Source organism: Accipiter gentilis, chromosome 31 (genome assembly GCF_929443795.1).
Source record: "Accipiter gentilis chromosome 31, bAccGen1.1, whole genome shotgun sequence".
Lineage (NCBI taxonomy): Eukaryota > Metazoa > Chordata > Aves > Accipitriformes > Accipitridae > Astur > Astur gentilis.
In genome coordinates this window covers 17943922-17971405 of record NC_064910.1, presented here as the reverse complement: position 1 = coordinate 17971405, position 27484 = coordinate 17943922, and the positions used below count along the sequence as shown (strand labels likewise).

At 39.0% G+C, this 27484-nt stretch overlaps 1 protein-coding gene across 4 annotated transcripts; it reads right to left on the bottom strand.

Moving 5' to 3' along the window:
• Positions 1–154: 154 nt before the first annotated feature.
• On the bottom strand, positions 155–25402 carry MSL3 (MSL complex subunit 3). Of its 4 annotated transcripts, none has more exons than XM_049834649.1 (13): positions 24649–24832; positions 23230–23312; positions 22567–22662; positions 21893–21993; positions 20873–20964; positions 20021–20143; positions 19390–19550; positions 17215–17373; positions 16481–16743; positions 15995–16104; positions 15705–15804; positions 15122–15206; positions 160–4883 (listed from the first exon to the last, which is right to left on the bottom strand). In XM_049834649.1, exons 1-13 carry the CDS (start codon positions 24724–24726, stop codon positions 4784–4786), a joined length of 1551 nt encoding a protein of 516 aa, XP_049690606.1. In that variant the 5' UTR covers positions 24727–24832; the 3' UTR covers positions 160–4783. The 4 variants fall into 4 exon arrangements, with proteins under 4 accessions (XP_049690608.1, XP_049690607.1, XP_049690606.1 ...); XM_049834648.1 differs by lacking the exon at positions 24649–24832 and adding an exon at positions 25245–25402 and having other exon boundaries at positions 162–4883; XM_049834650.1 differs by lacking the exons at positions 15122–15206; positions 24649–24832 and adding an exon at positions 25245–25402 and having other exon boundaries at positions 159–4883.
• Positions 25403–27484: the final 2082 nt, after the last annotated feature.

Below are 27484 nucleotides of genomic sequence, written 5' to 3'. Positions count from 1 at the left end.
GCAATAGGGAGGATGCATTGAGTTAGATCTTAGTAAGCATCTACATCTGCCACTCAGTCACTGCTGATAGCGCTTTCCCAAGGCAATATGTATTCCAGACTTTGTTTTAGGGGGGGGGGGGGGGGGGGAAGGGGGAGTTGAATTGAAGTAAAAACCACCAAAAATTGAGGCAGAAACACTGCATTGGTACCTCTGACTGTTGAAATCTAGTACCGGTATTCACTAATTTCATACAGCAAAATGATGCAGCTATACAAAAAACTGAAAATCCCTCCAAATTCATTGTTTAATAAGCAAGTGAATAAATTGACTATGTAAACAAATCCATGTTGTACTGACAATGGTCAAACGCATTATGAAAGTAACATACCATCTAGACCTGTTCCAGGGAACCTCACTACACTGAGATGTATTTACATAGGAAAATAAATAGATAACTTGACTTGTTAATGCAATTAAATGCTATCACCTTATAGCACAAAGGAGATTCTACAGTACACAAGACAAAAATGTATTTCTTGATGCATTTGGCAAAGTATGCGTGCATTGAGGTTATTTGGCATTTTCTTCTTGAATTTAGAGAGTAGTTTGTGCACCCTGAAGTGCAAACTTGCTTTCCAGCCCTGTTAATAGGTCAAGAAGTTAAAAGCAATCAAACGTGCACTAGGCCAGAAGTTAAGATGTGTCTGCCTGTCCAGGAGCTGTCAGCATTGTGCTTTTGTACAGCTAACTACCAGAACAAAGGCTTGACTTGAGACTCGGGTAAGGATAATAACCGTTGCTTCCTTCCCCCCCTGCCCTGAAAAGCTTATTTCCACCCCAGTATACATGCTTATGGGAAACACGCTTAAGACTCCAGAGGGGAAAATGTGTAATTTTCAAGAAATGAAGGATTTAATATATACATATGTATTTTAACTCCACTAACAATCTCCCCAGTGTATTTCCCAAATGTCTTGATAACACTTTTTATGATGCAAACATGAAAAGCAGTAACAGCTTTTTATTTCCAATCAGCTTTTTATTCCCTCTTTGACTGCAGACATTCCCCTCTCAGCATAATCCAGAGCAAGTTCATCCTGCACTACTGTCTGACAAGTTCCACTAAACATTTCAGACACAACAGCTGACCACACACACGCTGTTAGCCCACACCAAATGCCAAGTGAAACCCTAATATCTGTGTACGTTTGCTTTCAGAATGGGACATGGAGCATACTTTAAATTAGGACTTGGTCACATCTGCCTCGGTCATCTCAGCAGAAGAGGATACCATGTGAAAGCCTGAGCTTTCAAACAGGAGCTTGAAATGGAGATTGAAAAACATAGCAATGCAGAAGCAAAATGAAAGGCAACGCAACAACTCTAGATAGTGCACATGAAAGAACGGTATGGGGTTTTTTTAAGCACAATAGGTACAAAGTAAAGCCTAAAATTAGGAATAAAACCTGAAGAATATTAAAGTTACATTCTGTTAATATATTCTTTTTCAGTAATCTTTACAATCTACGTAAAGCACTTTACACAGTTTCATATTTCTGTGGCACAGTCTCAAGTTACTCCAGTACCTTCATGCTGACAGAGCAGGTTCCAAAATCAGGCATATTTGTGCAGGCTGAGCATCTCAGGTACTTGCATGGCAGCACGCTTGACGTGCCACATGAGCTGCATTACCTGCTTCTAATCCTGTCTGCGACTGTTCTCCTCTGCCTTCTCCCAAGAATGGTCATATTCAAACCCCTACATCACACCTCATATTGGAGCAGCCTGCTCTTGAAGGCAAGTGCAAGGACTTGCCTTCAGCGGAGAGATTTACCAGTTTAAGTATGCACTATCATTACACTGGTATAGTTTCCTTAAATACACAAAAGCCCCTTAATTTGGAAGCGGAGCACAGGTGAGTTATGCAAACAGCTATGCCATCGTAAACTATTAACAGCCCATTAACTTTCTTTCTGAGCTCCGCTCCTCCTCTGCAGAAGGCTGTCTGTGATGTCTGCTGGCAGACTTGCTCATGTGAACGCTCCCTACCCTGCTTCAGTCAGTTTTTCACGTTTCTTCAGCTAACCTAAGCTGTTTTGACTGAATCAGGTTAGAAACCATTGATATGAGTAGCTCTGCAAACAGCGACCAATGAATGACAAACAGCCAAATGCAGAAACCTCTTTCATCAGTTCAGATGGATATGAATCCCATCAAAAAAATCTAATTGTTCAAGGACATTCAAAGAGTTACAGATTCACACCAACAGTATGACTATGCTATTAAGCTTCCCCTAGCCACATGAGCCCTTGAATATTCTATTCAAAGCGAATTTTGGGGGCCACACTGTTAAGTCTCTATATATTGTAAGACTAGCAAGAACTACCCTCTTACACAACCCAGTCCAAGTTTTGGCAAGTCTCTTGCACTGCTTCAGCTTTAAAAAAAAATAATCAGGTCTAAAAATAGGAAAGCAGTAAAAGAATGACAGTAGATGCCAAAGATGTGCATTACTGTAATTGAATATATAAACCTAAACTTTTTAAATTCAAAGAGATAATGTCCGGGGAAGTCATGTCAATTAGAAGTGTCAAAAAGCACAAAAGGGTGCTACTTTTGAGAACAGGTTTTTATCTGTTATGAGAGCAAGATAGTTTGTAATATTATATCCAATAGCAGCTTCAAGAGCATTTTACGAAAAAGTTTGTTCATATAAAGACTACACTAACTGGACCTTCAGAATTCCTCCCCTCCCGCCCCATCTTTTGAGAATCATCACAATGTATCAACAAGACAATACCGACAGTATCGACAACCCCTGCAGAAATTGTCATTTTAACAGTTTAACACAGTCACATAGTAAGCTTTAAATGCCATTCATAACTCCCCTTATACTCACAGGCACCAACAGTGAAACAAAACTAGATTTGCCATATTATACACACTCTAACATTCCTGCAATAGAAAGGATTAAGGATGGAGTTTCAGGCAGTATTCCAAGATTAATCTTATTAGGTAGTCATTAGTATTTTGTTGAACTGTCTTTTTAGAAAAACATGGTCTAAGCCTAGACATGTTTGCAAAGTAGATTTTGAGGTACTTGGATTCTGCTAGAGATTCAAAACTTCTGTAATTTGAAAAAGACTAAGGCTTACAAATGAGTTTTTTTGGTACAACAGAAATGCATTTAAAAAGAGTAGTACTACTGAAAGGTAATCTTTAGAAATAATGATCACCAAATCTGCATGCATCCATGCCAAACGTTAACTAGATTAACAACCATGAAGTTTAACAGACTCTTTACAGCAGCTTTTCTAAAAAGCAGAACCTGAATTGCTAAAAGCAAGGTAACCCTTACCTTTTCAGTTCAAAAGCTTTAACACACCAGCACACTCTGAAAAGTGACAATGAATGCCAACAGTAGATTTCAGATTTCCTTTGACCTCTTCAACTAAACTTGCCATTTACATTTGAAAGATGATTCCTGCTAACTACAGGTTTCTGCAGATCTGGGAGGAATGTGTTGAGTTTTGCATTACAGGCAAGTGTTCTAATGGAAGTTTTCTGAACTAGGAAGGATTAGAGAGTGATTAATGCAGTACTCTGTAAGCCTTGAGTCCTATTTTTCTCCCAGTGCTTTTAAAATCTGTGTCTGTCTTGACATCGCAGAGGATTCTGAAGGCCAGAGTTCTAAGTCATAAGACGAGGTTCTGATGACAATCAAGACAAGAATTCTATTTCAATTACTGAGCGTGTTGTCAGATTTCTAGGAACTCCATTCTCACTGAATTCCTATTTCCAGAGATAAAGCATTTTAAACTGTCTAAACAGACATTCTTCAAGTTTGTAGAAGAAAACCCAAAGATACTGAAAGGGCTTCTCTCCCTATGTTGTCAGTGCTCCCACCTCTCATTATATGCACATTTAGCAATCTCAGAAATACTAATCAAGCACAAACAAGACATTTTAGACAGTCAAAATCACACATTTACACAGCAGCCACTGTGAACTTTATTAAGAAGTGTTTGCCAGTTAAACTGCCATCACTTTATTGACTTCTCCGCTTACTTGTAGAAAATCAGTTCTTTCATAATGGCTCTGGAAATAATTTACTGCCATGTAAATGTTGAATCACTGGCAATGTACACTCTCCTTGGAACTCTGGCAGCCTTACCATGAAAAGAGCTATATACACCTTTGCAAAATGCAAAGTAAGCAACACATCTTTCATTCAAGCAACAAAGTCATTCTTGAGGCAGATGTCATGCTAGCCAAACAGCAAAACCGTCTTTACATTAAGCAATCTTTTCTATCACGACAGTTCCACAAAATGAAGTGCAATTTGTGAGGAAAAAAATCCATAAGATACCAGTTATGCATTTTCTTCATGTAACTGTGTAGTCAAGTCTTATTTCTCAGGCTGGAGAGGTTGAGCTAAAATGAAACACAGCATGATGATCTATCTTCATGAAAATGTCCTGTTGCTAATGCATCTGCTTTTGCCTCCTTTCCTCTTTAATTGTCCTATGCAGTCCTATGCATTAGAAGTCAGAACAAGGCTTCTTCATTCATCTGGAGTCAAGAGTTATATTCAATCGTCTAAGTAACTCACAACGCAGTCTATACATGTATCTGAAAAGTTCTCCATTTTTAAGTAATCCAACCATCACAGAAGATATTTCCCTATTTTTTCAACTCCAGAAGTTGCTTTAATTCCTTTTTCATATTCATCTTGTAGCCACGCGGCAAAATAGCATTGTCATGGGCTACACATAGTAGGATTTAGTCTTTATTAAGAGCTTCAGTAGATTGCCCGAGGATTTTTAGTACTGTAGTAGGCTTCACATGCAGCTACATAAGCAGATTCTGGGAAGAAATCATCATGGTATTCTGCTAAAAACCTGAGAAGAAAGCACACCAAAAAAAGAACAGAACATGAAACATTTAAGAGAAAAGCTATTTTCAAATTAATTTTTAAGCTCAGCAAAACCACAGCCTGAGAATTAAGACTTATTATACTTTGAAATTTGGCATACAAAAGACTTGCCCTATTTTTACAAGTTTTACATAGTGAGAAACAGCCCTCCCCTATCATTCTCAAATCCAAATAGCATTAAAAAAATTTGCTCCAGCTCAGTAAAAATAAAAAATAAAAAAAATCCAAAGTTGAAGCTACACTCGGGAAAGAATGCAAAGTACTATCACAGAGGAAAACAAAAAGCAAAGAGATCTTTCTGCAACTTCTGTCAGTCACCTGCTCAGCATACTCTTTTCATTTATGTCAAAACCAGGATTTTCAGTTATCACTATGTCAGTATCTTATACAAGTGGCCAGTAACCATTAAGTCAAACTATATCTTTTAAGGTAAGTAAAGCTATGATTTGTTCTTTCATGTGCCTGTGCATTTAGGGTCTCCACCCGCCATGACTATCTGATTTAAATATGGCTCTCAATGACAAATACACATCTTTTGCAAAACCAGTATTTTATCATGTCTTCCTGCTCTGCTAACATGCAACTCTTTCTTTGGTTTAGGACCGAAAATGAAAATAAACAGTGCTGCTACTAACACCAGTAACAAACAGCTAAAATTTCTTTGTATACAAAAATACCAGGTATACAAATGGGGGCAAAAGGGCAAAACAGTTCTTAAATCCTAAGTACGCAATCAAGCTGTACTTCAGAAAAAACCACAGACCTTCAAAAATACCTGGATATTAAAGATCAGCATCAATAAACATGGCAAAATGTTAGCTACAGGTTCTCTGACTTAGAGTAGGAAGCAACAGAAACAACAGCAGTGCCATTTGCAGAATCTGGTTTCTCTCAAGAAGCACTGGCTAGGGAGAGGACTTCCCTATTGGAAGCTAAAAATACCAGTTTTGCACAACCAATACTCTGGACACAGAAAGTCCAAACTAAAAAAAAAAGAAAATAAATATACAGGTGAACACAATAAAACCACAATGTTTATCCAACCTTACTCACAGCTACACTGCTTGAACTAGGCATGTCCTTTGATCTTGAGAGCCAAAGCATCGAAGAACATGCCAAGATTCTCTATGTAAGGCAATCTGAATTTAATCAGGAATATATTAATTGCTGAGAGCTCATACAAAAAGGTTACAGAAAAAAGCCACATATAAATGAAAAAAAGTTGACTTCCCCACCGCCACATACTTAGGCATCAAACAAACGCTAAACTGGAGGAACAACTCGTTACATCCTACTAATTCTAGGAAAAGCAGTGAGAAATGCAAGCTTTTTTAGAAGAAATCAATGCTTCAGTGTGTCACCACTTATTTAGAAGGCACTTTGTCAACTTCCTCCGTACTTGCTTATTTCATAGGAGTTCTGCAATTAACAGTACAGAGGGACCTAGGGTGGTTTCTGATGTAAAACATTTCAGGTTTAAGACACCCAAGTGAACTGGCTGAACAACCAATACATATCCAGAAGATGAAACAGCAGCTTGTTTTTGTTTTCAAACATTACCTAAGGAATTGAGCAGAAAAGGCTCTGTTACATGACCAGTAACAGCATCTAATCAAGCACATAATTTCTGGCAATACTCAGCTGTGCAGGTACTGCCAAAAGAGAGAAAGATCTCTCCTGTATTTAAAGCAAGGATCCAACTGGCTCTGCCACAGAATGACACCACATAAGCTATCATAATAAGTGTGTAAGAACTAACTAAATTTAAAGTTCCACACAGTCTTCATTCACAGAATCCTACATGCATTAAATACCTTGGCATACTTTTTACTTAGAAGTATTCATACTGTGCTAGTTTCTTATTGGGTCCAACAGCAGCTTCCAATTTTATTAAATAGCACAAAGCAAAAAAGATTACATAATTAAGGTTGAGAGATAATTTTAATAAAGCTGCTATGAAAACTATTTTGCTAAAAGAAAAAAATTGTTTTTAATATTACACTATGTTAGCTGCATTATACCAATTTCCTATTCACAGAAATAAAGGCAAGAAATAAAAACAGCAGTGAAATATTTTCCCCTGAAAGAACAAAAGACAGTCACAATCAATGCAAACAACTAAGCAGTAAATCCATATTAGTTAAAACTTTGGCAAAAGAATGAACCAGAAAAAAATAGTTTTAGTCATTTCTTGAACTAAAAAACCAGGACAAATCTAAATTAAAACCACCAATATTTGATTAATACACTGTTTGAACCCCACTACTTAGTGATTTACTAGCCCTTGTCATTAAAATCATTGACCTACTTTTCCAGGCTTACCAGGCCATAAATTGCTCTAATACTTTATAAAATACCTTTTTTCATGAGATAGAGATACCCCTTAGAAAATAATCCAAAGAAACACAAAACCAATTTACGCACTCAGATCCTTCTAATCCTCACTGAAACATGTCATTCATTTGCACTACACACACACATTTCTCTAGGACAACCACTACAAAACAGTACTAAAATTATAGCAACTTAGAAGCTAATAAATACCCGAGTCACCAACTGCTGTGACCTCTGTAGTTAGCAACAAATCACTTTCTGGGATACCTGCGGTTGGTGTGAAGCTGAGTGTGATAAGGCCTAAGACTTAACAGACTTGAGTCTAACTTTTAACATACTTAGATTGTACAAGATTAAGATGAGCCACAAATGGAATTTAATTAACAATTCTTCATTAACATGCGTTAATGAGTTGAAGAGATAAACACGGAGTAAAAACTACAGGGGCCAAGCAAATTCTTAGTGTTGCTGGCTAACATTCTGTAAAACACAGTACCAAGTGCTAGAATATATCAGGCAGTATGTTTTAAAAGAACATCAATAAAAAAAAAGGAACCTGTAGAGGACATTGGGTAGCTGACAGTTCCAAGAATTTTAAGGGCAAGTAATGGGAAACAGGTTCATTTTCTCTTACAAATTTCCTGACTTTTGCTTAAGATCATCAGTCATAAATGCCAGTTTGGTTCAAGCTGAAGTGACAGCTGGTAAAGATGAGAAATTTTAGTGGAGATGCTTGTGGCACAGCTACAACTAAAAAAAAAATAATAATAAAAAAAATGCAGGCAGAATGCATGCAGTCAAATGTACATCTCTCTGTTCTTAATGTAAGAGCTGTGAAAAGCAAAATACCCCAGAGCTAGCAGATACAAATTACTTTCAGCAAAGAAGCAGGAGGAAACAGGCAAAAGAACACAAGGTCAGTTTCTGTCCCAGTCCCTTGTATATCTGCATACAAAGAGCAGCGGCCCTTCTAAAGCTGCTTTCTATTCAAACTACATCGCAGTGCAGAAAGCTGGCACAGAAATATTAGGAGTCTCATAAGACTCTTAGCTACTGGATATTTCACTAAATGCTTTGCTCTTGGAAGAGCTGAAATAGCACAAAGACCAATTTCACTGGCACCTGCAAGTCAAGAGCCAAGATTTAAAAATAGAGGGAGCTGTACTTAGCAAGCAGAGCCAATGTTCAGCTATAGATCAGAAAGCACATTGCTATTTATCTATTCAGAAATTGTTTCATTACTTCTAACTTATAAATCTGATAAATTCAGTCACCTGTTGCATTACTGCCTTTTTCATTTTTGTATGTTTCAGAGTTCATGTGCATACACTTATGCAATTAAACTGCTTACAAGTAACTGAGTTTTGAGATGCACAGTCCACACAAACATCCTGATGTGAGACTGCACACTTTTTTCTCATCATGAGCATCCACAAAAAGAATACTTACACTTTACACTCCTGCTCAGAACACACACGTAACAGGACACAATGCAGCTATTTACCTCTCTACCACAAGTTCCTAGAAGAGCAACACTTCAGAAAGGACTAGAGGGGATGGAGACAAGGGAAACAGACATGTGGGCAACCTAGCTTGCAGAATTCCTATGTTCTGATCTTCAGGTGTAGCAGCCCATAAGCAAGCTTACGTCAGGTGACTCCAAGCAATAGCCTCATAAATATTCTACCATCTGGCTGAGAGTTACACAGGCAGATCTACCAGTAAGAGGCATAGAACTATCGTTATCCACGTTAAAAGGCCACTTGACACATATATGTCAGGAACATTTCTCAACAGAGTCACTGAATTAATATGAGCTTTAAGAGCGTCATCTGGTAGCAAAAATGTCCTTGTCTTGGCAGCATCAACACAACCTATTACTCGAACAGTCTCTGCATGAAAAAAACCACTCTTCTAAATGTCAGCTACCGTCACATGAATAAACTCCGGGATGTCCTGAAAAGTGTGAAAATTATAAAGAAAGGAAAACCTTAATAATTTTAAGAAGGACAACCTCAGCCATAAGGTATAAGAATACAGAGTTAAAATGAAAAGTTTCCAGGAAGGTGACATCTTAACACACTTTCACTACTGCTCTGAGCTTTAGCAGGTAAGCAGATGCTTTGATGAGATCAATGGCCTGCGCTAGATGCTGTTTGAAAGGCAACTGTAATGATCTATCTAAAGGAATTTGCTTAAAGAGTGTGATGGGTCCTGACTCTATGAGTCACCTCATCAAAAGAAATGTCATTTGCAGATTAAGCAGCTATCTCCTTCTCCAAGACTACTACTCAAATGCAGGAGTTGAAAGCTAATAGACTTAGTTTCACACAAAAGCATATGCCACCACCTGCCCCCTACCCCCTCCAACTGATAGGCACATCTCCACCTGCAAGGCTCTTCAGGACAAAAGCTCACCAAGAGGAAGTTCGTCATAACCCCAATGCGGTCAACAGAACAAGTGAAGTGAAAAGTTTCAGATGTTTATTCTGATATTTAGTGTCTCAAGAACCATGCCAAAGGAACCAACAGGCTTGTTTGGTTGACCGGGCTCTCATCACTAATCCACATACAGAAACCAAGATCATCTTCCTTGGCCTTTAAAGACCAAGTGCAGAGAACTCTTAAGATGCCAGGTAATCAGGCTGAGTGAGTGAAAAACCACATGTGGTAACTTCTAGTAGACTTTTTGGGAAAACAGTCCCACAAGAGCTCAATACAGGAGTCCTTGGCTGGTCTTGAGGATGAAGACCTACTTTTGGCAAGGCCAGCATAGATCCCAGAATCAACTCCCAGAGCTGCCTTCTAAAAAAGCTACCCTAACACTTAAAATATTCTGGGCAACCTCTCGCTTTAGATGCACGATCCAAACCTCTACTATTATGATTAGGAATATGCTTGTCCTTCAAATACCCAGGCACCTGATGGTTTGGTAAGTAGAAGGAAGAGAAGCAATCCGCATGGTACGGTTTCAGGAAGTATTTTTGGCAAAGCAATCAAACCTTAGTCAAGAACAATAAGCACGCACCAGCAGATTCTGCAGACCAACCAGACAAAAGACTACTGAAAATAAGAACCTGGACAATACCAGGTATTCACTAAGAAGCTTTCAACATAAAGGTGCCAAAAGCTTGAGAGGACCCAAAATGGCAGTTACCTTTCTACCCATTCAATGAATACAACAAAGCCCAAATACAAAAGTAATAACACCCTAAACCAAGGCTGTTTATACTATGCAAGTAGAATTCCTTCATTTCAAAGTCTTTCAAAACTTCTAAAAAAAAAAAGTTCCTTTACCCTACTGTGCCTGTAAACCCACATTTGTCCACTGACACTCAGAACCCTGATTTTTTCACATTTAGGCTCCAATTCCATAAAGTTTTCTAGTATGTCATAATTGCTATGCTGCAGAGGTACTTTTTGACAAGTAACCAGTTAATCCCAAAATTGAGAGGCAAATAAAAAAGCCCTAATCAATACAAGAAAGAGTATTAGCATTGCATTCTTTGTGATCTTCCAAAAAGTGATTTTTAATCAGTTGCCATCTTGCAACTTTATTATAAAGTCACAATGAGCAGGAACTCCGTCACAAGCAACTTCACCCAAATAAAGATGTTTTCTATCCCATTCACCATGTGCAATGCTTCATTTTTTTCATTCTCAGAAAGCCACTAATAACCTCTCATTAACTGCACATTAGCACAGACTAGTGGTCATAATTCACCACTGCAATTACATATAATAAAATTAATACACTCAAAAAACATTGTGCTATCAAAACCAGAGATCTATTTCTTAAGGATACTTCAAACAACTTGTCATCTTTCTATATACACATTTTATTATCACAGGCCTTTAATTTGGTCACATTCTGATTTGGCTTCCTTCTCATAAAATACTTAACAATATCAAAATACTTTTCTAACTGTGGAGCAGAGTGGTGCGATAAATACAAGCATGTTGTAAAACATCAAGAAAAAATGAGATCTAAAATGAAAGAGACAACTTACAGTATATACTGAGTTTGAAATATCAGTGGGTTTTCAACAAAACTGTCTTTGACCATTAAGAATGTAGTTTTCCATAATCTAGAATACTACACATTGGCCTCATCTAGAAAATTGCATTAGAAATTTTAGAAGCGTTATTTTAGAAATACTTCATCACTTGCTCATTCTTCTGTATTTCATGAAAGCCAAAATACCTATGGCTTTCTAAAGTGCTGTACCATTTTGTTTTGCTTTTTTTCCTAAAATGCAAATGACATTGACTGAAATTACCTCAGTGAGATGGGTCTTGCAGTTGTAAAAACAGACATGTTATATTCTCCTGATTTTTAAGTATCTCCTATTGGTCAACAGTCCTGAGAAGTAACCTCTCTGATTCCAAAACAGTTTTCCAAGTCAAGGCTGTATTCAAATCAATGGAAACAGCAACACAAAAGCTGGCATCTTCTTGCCCATCATTTCTCACCACTTAAGCAGCCTCTGGAGGCATGCTAGGCACCTCACAATTCAGAGAAGTTGTAAAATACAGCATGTACGGCATTTCATTAAAAATAGGGCTGAAATAATGGACTCAGTTAAAAGGCAATGCTTTATCTCAAAAACTATTACCAGGTAGGAAGATTTAATCTGGGGTCTTTTGCTAGTAAGAATACCAGTTAGTAGGTACCAGTTACTGTGTTAGCTTCCACTGCTTGCTCTTGAAGACTAAACTTAAATTGTAAGTGAAATTCAGTGAAACCAACTGGTGAGTTTGTCACTAACATCCATTTCAGACTTATTCTTCTGCAAGTATTATGAATTATTTCAGAGCTAAATAATTTGAAGTGAAGACTAAGAGTTTTGTACTTAATTTGAGAAACTAATTTTCTTTACTTCTGCAAATTTTATAATTGAGAAATCAACTTTCATGTTCTGCATGAAGAAATTTCCATTACGCACACTTGTAGAAAGCCGCACTAAGCACAAAGGGTGCAGCTTCTACTTAATATGAAACTTAAAAAGATGTATTTCATACATCCCTTAAAAATGTAAATTGTCTGGTGAACTGAGAACAGTCTTGTCTAGCAGCAATCTGAGGGCATGACTGGAAAATATTACCTATGTAGCATTTCAAAGTGAATTTAATGCATCTATCTATCAAGTACTGAGTAAACTCAATAAAACAAGCTTCTAGACAAAGTGTTATATTAAATAAGTCTCAGTTTCTCAGCCCACATCAGATTAATAGTACAAATGTTAAATGAAACTGTAAATTTTAGCCATAAACTCATAATACAAAATTAAATCAGTATCTATGCCAGAACTAAATCAGTTGTGCACCACATGAAAGTTTCATTTAAAAACACATAAACTACTTGCGCTTGGACTACTCTACCTAGAATTCAAAGACTATTCAGGAAGTTTTACTAATGTGAACAGACAGCTTCAATCCCTTGTCTGCTATTAGAAAAATAAAGAAACGGAGAGTACTTCAGCTTGTCACTCAAGAGCAACTCACTGAAAGAAATTAGGCAGTCTTAAGTAAACTGGCTGCTATCATCTAATGCACACAGACTGTGTAGGACAGTTCTCACCTTTCAAAAGGTAAGCCAGAACAGAACTGATAGTAAATATTTTTAATTAACATCCATTAATCCTTTCCTTCCCAAAAAGGAAGAGACAGAATGTGAAAATTGAAGAACTAGTACAAGATGTCATCTCAACCTCAAGTTTTCTCTTGTGATGAGAAACAGATAAAGCAGAAGTATTTCTGTGATAAAAATCAAGTCTGAACAAGTTTCTAGAAAATATAATTGTTTGACCACTTTCAATGACATATGGGACAAAGAAATACCCAAATGAAACATGTCCTAAAGTCCCATGAATACATGTGAAAAAAAAAAATCTCATAATTTGCATTGGTTTCTATGTTACCTATTTGAATACACAGTAGCCTATCTGGTAAGGAAACTAGCTTAGGAACACTATTTATGACAAAGCTACCCAAGATCAAATGCTTCCTACAGCAGTAACTGCAACTTGGAAGCTTTTTCAGGAAGGCTCTCAATTTGACCAGTTCTGACAAAACCAGAGGAACTATTTCAGCACAGAAAAGAAACACTGAGAACAGCATCAGGAAAACATACATGACACTGGCTTAGAAAGCACTTGAAAAAACACACAGCCCTTGAACATTTTGTTGTACCAGACAGGCGATATCCACACTATGCTTGCCTTGTGGGGCTCATTTTGGTTTAGCTGTAGTCTGGTCTTGAGGACTGAATGCCCCCTAGTACTGGAGTACACTTCTGGTTAAGTGTTTTCCAAAAGGAATCCAGCTTGTGTACTCAGAGCACTCTGCAATGCAACACAAAGCATCGTAAGTGGGAACTACCGAGAGATTTGCTTCAAAAGCACAGTTCTGTCTGACCTAAAAATGTTGATGTGGAAACATCTTCTAATTATTTTTTTTTATTATTTCTATTTATAGATGACTATACACTTCAATGAGATGAGCAGATGAAAAAATAAGACATACGGATACTACCATTAGAACTTTCAGTTTAATCACCTCCCTACTTGTATTGGGGGTGGAGGACGTGTTTCCTCCCTCCCTTTATTCTACTCCACCACAGCTCATCCATAGAATGGGTATGAAGAAACTGCATTTAAGATGCTAAGAGCAGAGACCTGCTCTGACCAACACAGAAGAATGTGAACAGGCAGAGGTCTGATAAAAACTGATTTGACCCACAGTGAAGTTAAGCACCTTAAATAATATTCACTTCAAGCAAAAATAGGTTTTCAACAATAAGCACTAATACTGTCCTGTTTAACTTAAAGATATATTGAATACTAACAAGGGTCTGACAAAATAAAGATGTAAAAAGGAATCAGTAAAAACTTAAAAATTAAATGCTTCAAGAGAAAAATTTTGTATTGTAGAAACTTTGACATTTGAGCCATCTTTTACTTTCAGTAAACAATTAAAGTAAAAGCATTTTAAAGCTTTCATCTCCCTGATCTCTAACAGAACTTTTGATATGCTAGTGCCACATTATGTTACTTTTCAGTATATGGCTACTGAAGAGTCTTTAGTCTTTGACCAAAATTAAGTTAGGTGTTCCACATTTGTTCCAGATGTTTACCATTTACAACATTTTCTCCTCTAAGTTTTCCTTGGCAAATTTATTTTCCACTATATTGATGCTGCACAATACAGTTCCACACTAGATATGTAGTTACCAGTATAATGTCATGCAGAGATACTAACTACAGTACCTGACAAACAAAGCTGATCATGGTGCAGGTATGACCATACCGACTCCAGCTGTGGAGCCAGTGTGGCCAGAAAGAGTTTGGGTACCTCTACAAGCTGCTGCATTGCATAACAGAGAAATCTTTCTGTTCAAAGCTCAATAAGAACAAATTTTTCTTTAAAAAAACAACCATAATTAAAAACATGTTCAAAACCACAAGTTTCTTCCCCTGCTAATATTGATGCAACATCAAAACTCTCAGATTATGCTCTCAAAAATAACAATACAGAGTTTGTATCTCTTCATAAAACATGCTTCTTAACCAAATCACACTTGTCATTCTATACATGCTAGCAAGCAAACTTCTACACTTCAGTTCTCTATCACTGTGTTTATCAAAACCTTAAGGAGGGATTTCAGGTTCCCTTCAATTTGAGCTACAGAATCAAAAATCTTCTACTAATCCTTATTTGATTTGTTATTATTAAAATCTTTTACCAATTTTATCATATTCTTGTAGTTCTAGAAAATGAACATCTTATTTTAAAAACCGCTTGTCATTCCAGGACACTTAGATCTATGTAACGATGCAAACACTGCTGTGGTACATTGCGTCACATTACCTCAGAAACATTTCGAAGTGTTTTACTAAAGCCTTTAGGTTTTTGTCAGGAAAGCACATCTTCCCCAGTATTTCTGGTAGCTTTACTGTAAATAAGAGAAATAATGTTTACACTTGTTCTTTTACAAGCAACTTCTAATTAGTTTTTATCCACTACACAGAAAAGAAGAATATAAACATTTCTTCTCCCTGCAGCCTCCACTTTTCTTTGCAAGTTACTGAGTGATCTTTCAAAACCTTACTAAAAAGAAACATGCTGAGAAAGTGAATGCTGCTTGGTTTAATGATGTTTGACAGTGTATTGGAAGTAATGCTTGTTTACTTTTGTTAAATAAAGGCTTACAGAGCCAGTAAGAGATAAGCAATTTATGAACAGCCTAAGAATTTTAAACAAATTAATATGTACACTTCTCCAAGAATAAAACTAAATGTGATAAAGCAAACAGAAAATCACATGGATATGGTCACAGAAAAAAACAAACAAAAAAACACCCGCCAAAAAAACCCAAACCAAAACACCAACCAAACAAACAAAACCCAAATAAAGCAATTTCAATTCAGCACAGAATTTTGCATCAGTTTACCAAACATCCGTAGCAAATGTTGAGATCCATAGATATATGAGGGAGGTGGTGGCTGATCACTTGGTGGATAATTCTCTGGCATCAATTTCCAGGACAAAACCTAAGTATAAGACATGAAAATGTTGGTTATAAAATCTTTCTAGCACCATAAATAATTTAGTCTGTGCAGAACTTCAAAATCAAAGATGAAATAAGTAATACAAACAAAACCTTTTCTTGTACAGCCCTACTCCGAGGTCAACGAAACCCTTAATCACTGAATCTAGGATCGTAACATAAAAATTTGTTACCTCATTCAATTCATTGTTTCTTCTCCCTTCAAAGCCAGTAAAAACTGCACTCCCCTCTTTGCTAGGAGTCAAAGTTATAGGTGAAGATGATCCACTATGGACAGGGGTTTCTTCAAACAGGAAGGAAAAACAAAACTAATTAGCAATAAGTTTTATTATCTGTTTTATGGAACTGTAAGCCATTAAACATAACTAAGGCCTGCTGCTATAATGTTTAAAGTCTTAAACACTGGAATTCAATAAATGTTATCCTAAAGCAGGTTCACAGAAAAGCAGCTCCTTGAATTCTGTTGAGAAATACAGTACCAAAGTACTAAGAATACTGCTTTGTATTTCTCCCTTCAGTATAAGCTTCAGAGATAAATAATCGAGACAAAAAGTAATTAATTCCTACTTCAATCACTCAGTTCACCATCCAGATGACATAAAAAAAAGAACAAGACTTAAAATCTTGTTTAGAGCAGTAATTTAAAGAGCAAAACCTACTTTTTTCCAGGTGCAAGAAGAGCTTTGGCATAGAAGCTGGGGTCTCAAGATGCCGTCGTTTAGGTTGCGGGGAAGCACTGCTTTCCGATAACCTGTCACAGTTGGAGCTATGGCGCGTAGAACGTCTCAGCGACTGCAGAATTTCAGGTTCAGCTTTTCGTCTTTTTGGCGTGGCTGGCTCCCCTGTTGTAGGCTGGCTGTCAGTTGACTGAGGCGTTGGTGGATTCAACAGAGGAGGACTTGGGGAAAGCTCCTCCTGATTTCTAGGAAATAAAGGCAGCTTTACAGAAGTGAAGAGATCAGGGCTCTTCTCCCAAAAGAGATCCTTCTAGTTCCATAATCTTGTTAAATACTTACTCAAATGAGACAGTCTCCTCAATAACTACCAAAGTGATGAGACCTCCTTTAAATACTGTTTACCAGAAGCAGATTTATTTTCAAATTTAAAAGTTAATGAACACAAATTTACATTTCAATGTAATTTTTTTTCCCCACAAAGTTGCAGCATAAATCTACACCAGTCAGTACAACCCCCTTTTGAAGTTAACCAGACAGAAATTCAGAACCTGAATTCTGAATTCAGGCAAGCAATTCACAGAAAAGTTCAGCATTTTATCAAGACAATTTTTTAAGTCAAAGTCTGTGAGAAATTATCCTATTCTGAACACATAACCACATTCTACTGCATTTTCCTCAGGAGATAAGCAGTATTAGACTCCGTATACCTAACCTACCTGTTAGTATTTGTTGAGTTTTCTTTGATGGGAAGAAAGAATTTTGATGAAGTCACCTTCTTAAATTGAGCTTGTTCATAAGGATAGAGCAAAATTAATGGAAGTGTGAAGTCAAAGGTTATTCTCAGCCCATCTACCATCTCTTTACATAGCTCAACACTAGAGGAAAAAAAAAAAATCAAACCCAACATTATGAATTTCAAAGTTCCATGTCAAAATTTTTCAGTGTAGTTGTAGGAAATTCCCTTTTAATAATAGAGATCACCAACATCTTAACTATGATATGCTGACTTCATCACTAAGTAATGATAAGTGATTAAAAGAATACTTAAAGAAACTTATTGCTGTTGGTAACTTCAAACGAATACAAATTTTAAAAGTCTGCTTAAAAAGGTCAAACACAATCATACAATTATTCCAATGTATTACTCTTTACTGGATTAATAAAATCTACTTTACAGTAAATAAAGTTAGTTAGTTTTTCATGGAAGCATTATTTTGTTTTTTTCAAGTTTACTAGGCTCAAAAAAAGAAGCACCTGCCAGAAAAAGTACTTACTAGACTGAATCTCTATCTAAAAGGCATATGCAGAATTTGATCTATAGCCTCTAAGATGTGGTTAAGGCTGTGCTTAAGAGATATCCAGTGAATCAACAAAATCAGATACATTTGCATTGGAGATCAGTTTCCAATGGCCTGCTCCTGGTAACCAAAGCACTACATTTAGAGGCTACTAGGAATTTCAGGTTTGGGCTTGTGTAAAAGACTCACGGTGCCAAGTGGTGAGTAGATGTGCTGTTACAAGCAGGACCAAGAACTCTGAGTCCAGCCCATCTCCAACACCTCTCACCTCTATGAAGGTATTCATCTCTCATGCCTCAAGTGCATATATATGTATGCTAACAGTAATTTGATTCTGCTACAATGACCCATGTTAGAAATTCCATACCTCCTATGACCATTCCACACCACTTGCTAAAACTATGCTTTTTTTTTTTTTCTGTTTTTAAACCACTATATATAAAATGCATCAGGGGACCACAATGTGCAGAAATTCTATCCCATCCAAGAAGGTCAATTACCTTCTGTGTTAGTGCAGTAATGGCAATACAAAAAAGTTGTCAGCTGAATCTCTCCTACTTAACGGATCACTGAAATTATATGTAAATTCCTTATTAAAACACCTTAATTACTGAGAAAGTCATGTAGATACACACACCTTTAAAAATCATAATAAGTGTACAACCTTCTGTTTGTATTTCTGATGTCTCATCTAACTTCTTGTTTGGGAGATTATATTACAAAGTAGGAAAGTATCATTAATCTGTCAAATAATGAATGACATCAATATAAACCAAGACACTCACATAGACCAAAATATTGCAAGGAACAGCATAATTATGCACTATTGAAATAGAACATGGTAACAAAAGACAAGATTTCTCTTCAATAAAATACAAGATTTCACCCCAGTGTAGACTTCGGTAAAGAATCAGTCTCATCTAATATTGAGAATCTTTAACATAAGAGAAAATAAACAACCAACCAAAAAAACCCACACTGCAAACACACAGGGTTAACACACTGCATTTGTAGCGTAGTAGAAGAATATACAGCCTAGCTGAGAAAACAGCAGCTAAGACACAACCAATTTTAATAAACAGGATTGGTGTTACTACACACAATGTTTCCCTACGTATCGACTCCAGAATTTAAGATTGGGAGAAAAAAAAAGAAAAAAAAATTAAAAAATCACTTGCACTTGGGAGTTCTCTAGAAGTGTTTATATAAAATTCTTTATCGTTTATAAAATTTGAACCTGTTCAGCTTTATTTAAGGAATTCTCATACCAGATACTCTCTCAGTGCTCAAAAATTCTTCACGTAGACAATAGCAACACATTCTTCCAAAACAGGTCACAATATTCACAAGAACTTAATTTAGAAAAGGGGATATTGATGCTTTTGCATAATGACTTTTCAGATAACAGGGACTCTCTTGCTGATAAACAAATTGTCAGTGTTACTGTACTAGAGGTATCTGTCAAATATTTTAAGGCCCATAAAGAGACATACATCACAGTATAAGTTCACAGAAGTGAACAGCCTTGAAACAGAACACAGAATCCAAGGTTATTCTTCTTGTGACAATAGACCTGGACTAAAGATTACTTACTTCTTCTCTGGTGGCACATAATGAAGATTCATATTAGCGTGTGGAGTCATCTGATGGTGCCGAGATCTTTCATTGGCTGAAAAAGCAGCATTAATTGCAAAATGTTTCACATATGACTCCAGGATGGTTATTATATTTGTCTGACAAGGAAGCTTCACTAGCTGAAAAAGAAACAACAAATCAATGTCTTACAAAAACAATTAGTAAGTATACCAAGCTAAAACAGGAGCTTGTAAAGTATTGACTAGTTTAGTAAGTCTCTATTGCATGAAGTTATTTCAGGAGTCATTAATTTGAACCCTTAAACTGCATTTTTTGATCAATCCTTTATAAACGTCTGGAGAAACAAAAATATGGTCAGGTTAACAAGCTTACTACATTCCAGCTTCAAAAGACCAATCTCCACTCCAAAACACAATTGTGTACTGAAATGTTACATTCTTAAATATAACAATAAGTCACTGTTTTAGCTATAGAGAATTCTGCTCCCAATACTCTTTTTACTCTTCCTTATACTAAGCTCACCTCTGCAATAAAGTTCAAAAAACCAGGAGCTGTTATACACAAGAACTACTTTTTATGCCCTCCCCACCCCCCCGTGCACACTCATTTCATAGCTTTTACTTCATACCCGTTTTCTTCTATTAATATAGTAACAGTCTTCCTCAAGCTTCTTTTTCAAGACTTCAGGAATTTCTATGCTTATTGCTCTTTCTTCCATGTCCCTTTTTGTGTGAGTGTCTTGTTCTTCTTTCTACAACAGATCAGTGCAAGAAACAATATAAATCGGTTGTGCTTATAAACATTAGTGAAAAAGAACTTCAGTAGGCAGGGTACAATACAACAATCAAGTTTTGTCATGCAAAAAAAAAAAATCATAGTAAATATTTAATAGTAGCCTTACTGTAAGCAATTTAACAATACTGCTTTGAAGTCATCTGTGAATTCATTTTTTAAAAGTTTTTTTAATTTAGCATTTGCTTAAGTATTTAACACAGAAGAATGAACAGAAAGTTGTTCAGTTTTGCTGCTTCAGATCACCCACACTGTAGTAGTTAGATTTTGCAGACCTTCAGAACAACTCTTTACGCTGTACTTTCTTTTCAATAATGTAGAGAAAATAACTGTTTTTGCTTGAAGTTAGTCTTCTACATTTTAAGAACAGAGCTGACATGCCCATTTCACAATAAAATACAAAAGCCAGAAAGATCCTTCTGCTATTAGGATTTGTCCAACCTGCATAGACCAGTAAAATTTTACCCCAGCCAAAAATCTGGATAATCTAGGTTGCCAAGTTTTCTCCACATAAGCCTTAATATAATTTTCAAAAACTCAACCACAGTGAGCACCAGGAGTAAGAAAATTATGTTTTTAATTCCATTTAAATAACCAGCTGTGGCCTGTATTTCATCTACTTCAAATTTTCTGGCATTTCAAATATAGATGTTTAAATTCTATTAAGTTAAGGAGCTCATGAATATACCATTTCTGTCCTTTCTTCTATGTCACTTTCTTCACTTTTTATTTCTTCATCGGTTCCTTCATCACTTTCATCAGAAGAAGAACTACTTATAGCTGTGTAAAAGAGATTTCACATATTTATGTCACATTATTATATTGCAGAGGTTAAGACCAATTTCAGGCCTCAATGCAAAAAAGACCCAAAACCCCAAAAAACCCAACAAAACAAACCAACTCACAACTAGCTTGTTGTATTTAATGAGGATGAATAACTAACTGAATTAAACACACAAGTATTATCTACAGCGCACTATAAACTTTTGAAACAAGAAATTTACAGGAAGTGTTCTTGCATCCTCTCTAATTGAAAAACACTCACTTTTAAAAGCCCCCTACATTTCTGAACACTCACAGGTCTTTTCAATTTTTATTGGACTTTAGTTCTGAACAGGAGATTAACATATTAATAATTCAACCAGAAGGTCTGGATCTGTGCAGCAAAAGTTACCAGAACATCAGTTAAGTACCAGCCAGTGTTCCTGCTGGTTTTCAAGCCACAAATTAAAATGCTGTGAAGTGAAAGAGCTGGCTTGAGAGTGAAATCAGCCAGTCACCTGACAAGAAACAGACCTTTGCGCCAGGCAGACTGGGGAAAAGAGACAGTCTTATTGCCCCCTAAAATATATAGAACTAGCAGGGAAAGCATCTTGTTTCCTAACACAAAACAAAGAAAACTGAGGGCTTCTTGCACCTGGTAATACACTAAACAAAGCAGCATTAAGCTCTGAAATCACTGATCAGAATAGCTGAGTGGAAGTGACACAAGGAAAAGCCTCTGGAACACAAGAAGAAAGGAGATAACTTAATAGATGCTTAGCATGAAACGTAGCGCCCACTCTTCATAAGACTGCCTCCATATATTTCAAGCAGGACTGTGATACTCTCGTGTCATCCTAATAGCAAGTTACAGCATGCTCTGTACCCCCAGCTTCAAAAAGTTAAAGGCATCATGCCAGCTGTCAAAGAATGAAAACAAGCTCACAGTTTTCACTACTCTCATCATTTTCTTCGGCAGGAAGGCTTTTTAATACAGAGTCAACACCAGGCAACCTGCAACGTCTCTTCTTTCTTCCCTTTCTTCTCCTACAGAACATAAAATGGTTCACTGAGATTTGGCTAATATTATTTAATTTGCTTATCCTAGCTAATTACATGCAAATGCACAGGAAACATATGTTTGAGTTATTTTCAATAATTAATGTTGAAATAATTTGGACAATGCTTATTTGAGAGTAGATACCTTAACATCCGTACATTACCTCATATTCGTGTTCTCAAGCAGATCCTCAAGCCATGGCCAACCAATATTAGATTATTGCCTTTGGCTGAAAAATACTTCAGGTTTTCCTAAGTTATTTTTCAAGTACATTTCTTTGGGAAGATGTAGATCCAATACACAGGCATTTCGCAGCAATAGTTAAGAATAACATGGTTATTAAGTGTTAAGTCATTTAGAGTGTTGTTTAATAACAATCTGTAGGTATCTACCTTAGTATGAGAAGAGTAGCTCTCTAGAATGCACTGACTATACTGAGTAGATATGTACCATCTACAGCATGAGCTTAAAGGCCAAGCTCACTTGCAGACACCTGGATGTACCTGTTTGAATCTGAAAATGAATCACACATTCATTTTGAGACCAAAAGGATTTCTTACATGCGAGCCACAGCCTTCCGTGCCAATTTACGCTGTAATCTGCGGTTTTCGTCTGTATCACGAAGAACATGATCTTCAGCTGCCCATCTATCCCAGCTAAGGATAGGTCAAAAGAAAATTATTAATGGCTATAAATATATGCCACTCATGATTACTAATGAATTAATACACATTAAATCTAAAAAGCACTCTTTTAGTGTCATTCAGAAGCAATACCTGTATCACAAGGTTTGCATCCTTTTGTATTCCCATGGCTTCAACTCTCACGTTGCTATCTAAAAACCTCTCAAACCCTGACTTCACATGCAATAGTGTTTGTAGCACCAACACATGCTATAGATCACAAGAGACTGCACTCACGTACTGGCCTTGATAACCACACAGTCCAGGTCTAGATTTAACATAGCATGAACTCCTTTTATTAACGGAAACCTAGGAGCCACAAACATATGCCAAAGACAGATACCTCATAAAGTTTAAACTCATGGCTATCAAACTGATCCACTGAAATTAATTGATACAGACCAATGTGAGCAAGTATATTAAAGGCATTCACAAAACCAAAAATACTCATGCAAATGTCAAACTCCTTTGATATTCTGTGCAACGCTTTTCTTTGCGGAATAAAATAGAAGAAATGAAACCACACACCCAGGTTCTTACCTTCTGTTCCAACCGTTAAAATGGATCAGATATTCTGGAATCTTTCTGCCTTTCTCATCTTTTCCAACAACAATATCAACAATCTGAAACAAACATTGAATAGCATGTATCAAAAAGCTTGAGAAAAAGTGACGTTTCCGGTATTTAGGGAATTTACGCACAAAGAAAAAAACCCATTTATTTACAGAAATGAAATATACCTATAATTTTGCTAGTAAATATTGGAAGAAGATATGGATTATACTAAATGGTCAGAAAAACTAGCTTTATTATTGAGCACTTTTAAGGTTGGGGACTGCTAACCATCTTTGTCCTGTCCTCAAATGTCCCATGCTTTCAAGACAGACAAAGGGGGACGCAAGACAATGCAGTATCACAATACGGATATGCAGATATACATCTGGACTGCTAACGTTTTCTTCTGTGTGCTGTCTCTGCATACCCTCAAAGCAGGGGACAACAGAGGTTTTTATATATATATATATATATATATAAACCTCAGAAACGCTGCTCTCTTGAACAACACTGGATCATAGCCACAAAACGTTAAAAGGCTTTGTGAATATCTGAGCATTTATTTTCTTCCTGTCTTTCACACATGTAAAACGGGCAAGTCTGAAAGGGCTGGCATCTCAAAAGACATGTCAGGTGGATCATTAAGAGCATCAGGACTAGTAATAACGAAGGAGTCATTCTGCCTGCACTTGGACCATATATCTCCAGATGCACCCAGCTACAGTAATGTTTTAACTTGAGAGTCCAGAATTTAATAACTATTGATGGAGTCAAGGACAGTTATGCTGGAGTTGGGGGTATGTGAAAGTAAAGAAGAAAAAGCACTGTTATTTTTTGCACTTAGGTTTTTGCACACATGGCTGGCAATCAAAGCTGTTGGGGCAGTCAGAACATAGGAATATACGTACAAACGAGAGAGCAGCCCAAAATATTGCAGGAAGGTAGAGTTCCTGATCAAAGATGTTTGAAAAACACTGATCTACACAACTAGCAACCTTGCAGCAAAAAGCATGAATTTGATCGGCAATCCAGTTGCAATACCTCCCTTTTCAGCCCTCTCTGTAACAAAACAGAAAGACCTCTGTTTGCAAGTTAGGTACAGACGACTTAGGAATGAAAAATTCCCTCCTGTCCCGCTGATGACCCAAACCGGTGTCATATTTACAAGCTCTACGATTACTATGGCTGTCCTTAAGGCCAGGCCCCGGAGAGCCGGTCACCTCTCACTGCAACACCCACGGCCCGCCACTCGCTGCTTGCTGTCCCATTTCTGCGTGCCCTCCGGTGCCGCTCCGACCCTTCCGAACGGCACAAGGGCGGGCAGTAAGGGTAGGAGAGCAGGGAGGGGGATAAATCAAGCTACGCTACAAAAGTACAGGGACGAAAGTAAGATTTCAGAATTACTTTGCAGGCGTTCAGCCGGGAACGGAAGGCGGGAACCGAGTCCGACACTTCCCAGAGCCCCTCGGCGGCCTCGCTCATCTACCTGACGCGAGAGGAAGGCCCCGACGGCCCGGGCTCCACCGCCCCTTTGTCACCAGGCAGCGGGACGCCTGAGGGAAGCCGAGGGGCTCCCGCACAACCGCTACGAGCACCGCCGGGGGTGGGGGGGGGGGGCGGAGGACGATGACGGCGGCACAAGGACGGGGAGGAGAGGCCCTGGCGGGGATGGGCACCGCCTCGCTTTGTCTCCCAGCACCGTGACGGCAGGGCGGCGGCGGCCGCCTCCTCCCTCCCTCCCTCCCTCCTCAGACCGGCGGCCGTTTCCCGCAACAAGTGCTGCGGGCGGAGCCGCCGCCCTCCCGCGAGCGTTAACGGCAGCCGCGGCCGCGAGCCGGGCTCCGCCCCCCCGCGCGCGCGCGCGCGCGCTCTCTCCTTCCCTCCCTCCCTCCCTCCCTCCCTCCCTCTCCCCTCCCGCCTGCCCGCCCGGCGCTTCTCGCCGCTGCCCCGGCGGCTGGGACGGGCGGGTTAAGGGCAGGGTGTCGGCTCGGTCGGGTCACCTTGGCATCATAGAGGACTTTGGCTTTGGTGGGGTCGGGCTCGAAGCAGAGAACTCTCTCCCCACGGTGGAACTTAAATTTCATTCCCCGCGAGGTCATTTGCTCATCATGGCGCAAAGGAGAGGAGCCCCCGCCCCCTCCCGCGGGGAGGGGGTGTGGGGGAGGGACTGCGGTCGGGCCCGCCCCTTTCCCCTGTCCCGCCCCTTTCCTCTGCCCCGCCCCTCTCCCGGCTCCACCCCCCCCCCCCCCCCCCGTCTCCTCAGGCGAAAGCGGGCGGGAAGGAAAGAAGGAGGCGGCGGGGATGCCGCGCCCGTTGTCCCCTGCTCCGGGCGGGCGCTGACAGAACCGGGCTGTTCCCTCCTGTGCCCGCCCCGCTGCCGCCGGTCACGCAGGGCGGGTGGCTGGGAACCGGCTGCGAGAGGGAGGGAGCGGCGGTGAGGGGGGAGACGTCCCTTCGGGCGGGAAGGGCGGGCGCCCGCCGTGAGGCGACACGATCCTCTGGGCGGGAAGGGCGGGCGCCTGCCCTGGGCTAGGGGAGCCTGGGCTGGGTGAGGTCCTGGCAGGTCACCCGGCTTCGCTGACCCGCGGTGTGATGGGGAGAGTAAGTGCACCCCGAGAACAGCAGCTGGCCTTCTCTCCGTTACTGCTTCCCCTCGACATCACCACAGTTCCCATTCCTCACCCCGTTTCTTCTCCACTAGGGGAAGAACCGCCCTGTACTCCCAAGACGGCTATTTATGCATCGTAACCTCCCTCAGGGCTTCTTTTCCTCTCTCTTGTTTTTTTTCAGCTTTCCTGCAAGAAAATAAACTAGAAATAAATAGGGTGTCGGACTAGAAACTCAGTTACCTAGAGTTTGATTTATCTTTCCAATGTTCAAATTCTTCGAGTCTCAAACAGGATGCAAATAGTGGAAACAAGCAAAATCAATTCGCATTTTTTTGTCTGTGTACTCTATGCTGACTGGTGCTTGGAAGGGACAGGGTTTCAGTCGGGGAAGTACTGCAGTTTCCCACACCATGCTATTAGATGCTCCCTCAGGCTGTTACAGTTTTGATGCCAGTTCTGCATTTCTGATTTACACAAGACTGTGATCGAGCCAGGAGGCCTGGGCTTAGCCAGCCTTGTAGAAAGACCAGTTAATTTGTGATTAGCATTTCTGAAGTTGCTTTTCTGTAAAAGCTGTTCAGGAGGTGGATGACTCTAAACAGAGAGAGGCAACTGAGCATACCCTAGTCCAGTGCTAATGGGAAGAGAAGTTTAAATCCTCCTTTCTTCCAGTCTCTGAGGCTGATAGTAAAGCTGGAAAATGCCAGGAATGCCATGGGAAAGAACAGGGAGCTGCTAGTGTATTACCAGAAGGTTTCTGAAGGGAAAAGGCGATAGGGGATGCCCAGACAACAAGATTCTGAGAAGGTGACTGCTTCCTGGGATAGGATGGACCAAGTACTGAATTTCTTTTGATTTAAAACTTACGTATTTTTTATAGTGGGGGTGGTGGGAAAAACCTGTGAACTTGCTGCTAAGACAGGGTGGAGTAAGAGAAGCCAATTGATGGAAGAGTGTGAGGAAATCAAGGAAGAGTTCCTGAAATTGTTCAGAGCTTACCCCTGCTTAGATTAAGAAACAGGCTCCAAAAACATATGGGTGCAATGTCAATTGCAGAAACTGTTACTGAAGTTCCTTTTTTATAAAGAACAGGGAAATGGTGCTGGACACTTGCAGAACAAAGCTGCTTCCGAGGGACTACCATGCTTTAAAAAATGGAAGAAAGAAAAAAAAGGCAGAGGAAAGAGAACAACAAAGCTGTGCTTACATCCCTGCCTCCAACCTGATGTTAAGAGTACTCATGCAAGAGGAGCCTCCCACCATTTCTGCACAAACAGCCTTTATCTACTTCCACACTGCCTCCCAGATTCCCCCCTTCCTCTTCCTCCCACTGGCCTCCACTTCCAGACTCTGCTTCTCGTTCGTCTCGTCTCGGCCTCTCCTAGTTCACCCCTGCCCACCTTTGTGGCTCCCACCCAAGCTACTCCTCAAGCAAGCCTTTTTGACTCAGATGTCTTCTCACTTAGGTTTCCTCACACAGCTGTACAGCTCTCTGCCATAGTGTTTGAGGTCCATTTGTTGCCATCTCCTCTCTCCCTGCTCCCACACTCAGATACGTGCACATGTGCATCTGCCCTTATCTCCCTGAGCCACCTTGCTGTAGATGATCCTTGCCAGCAGATCGTGGCCTT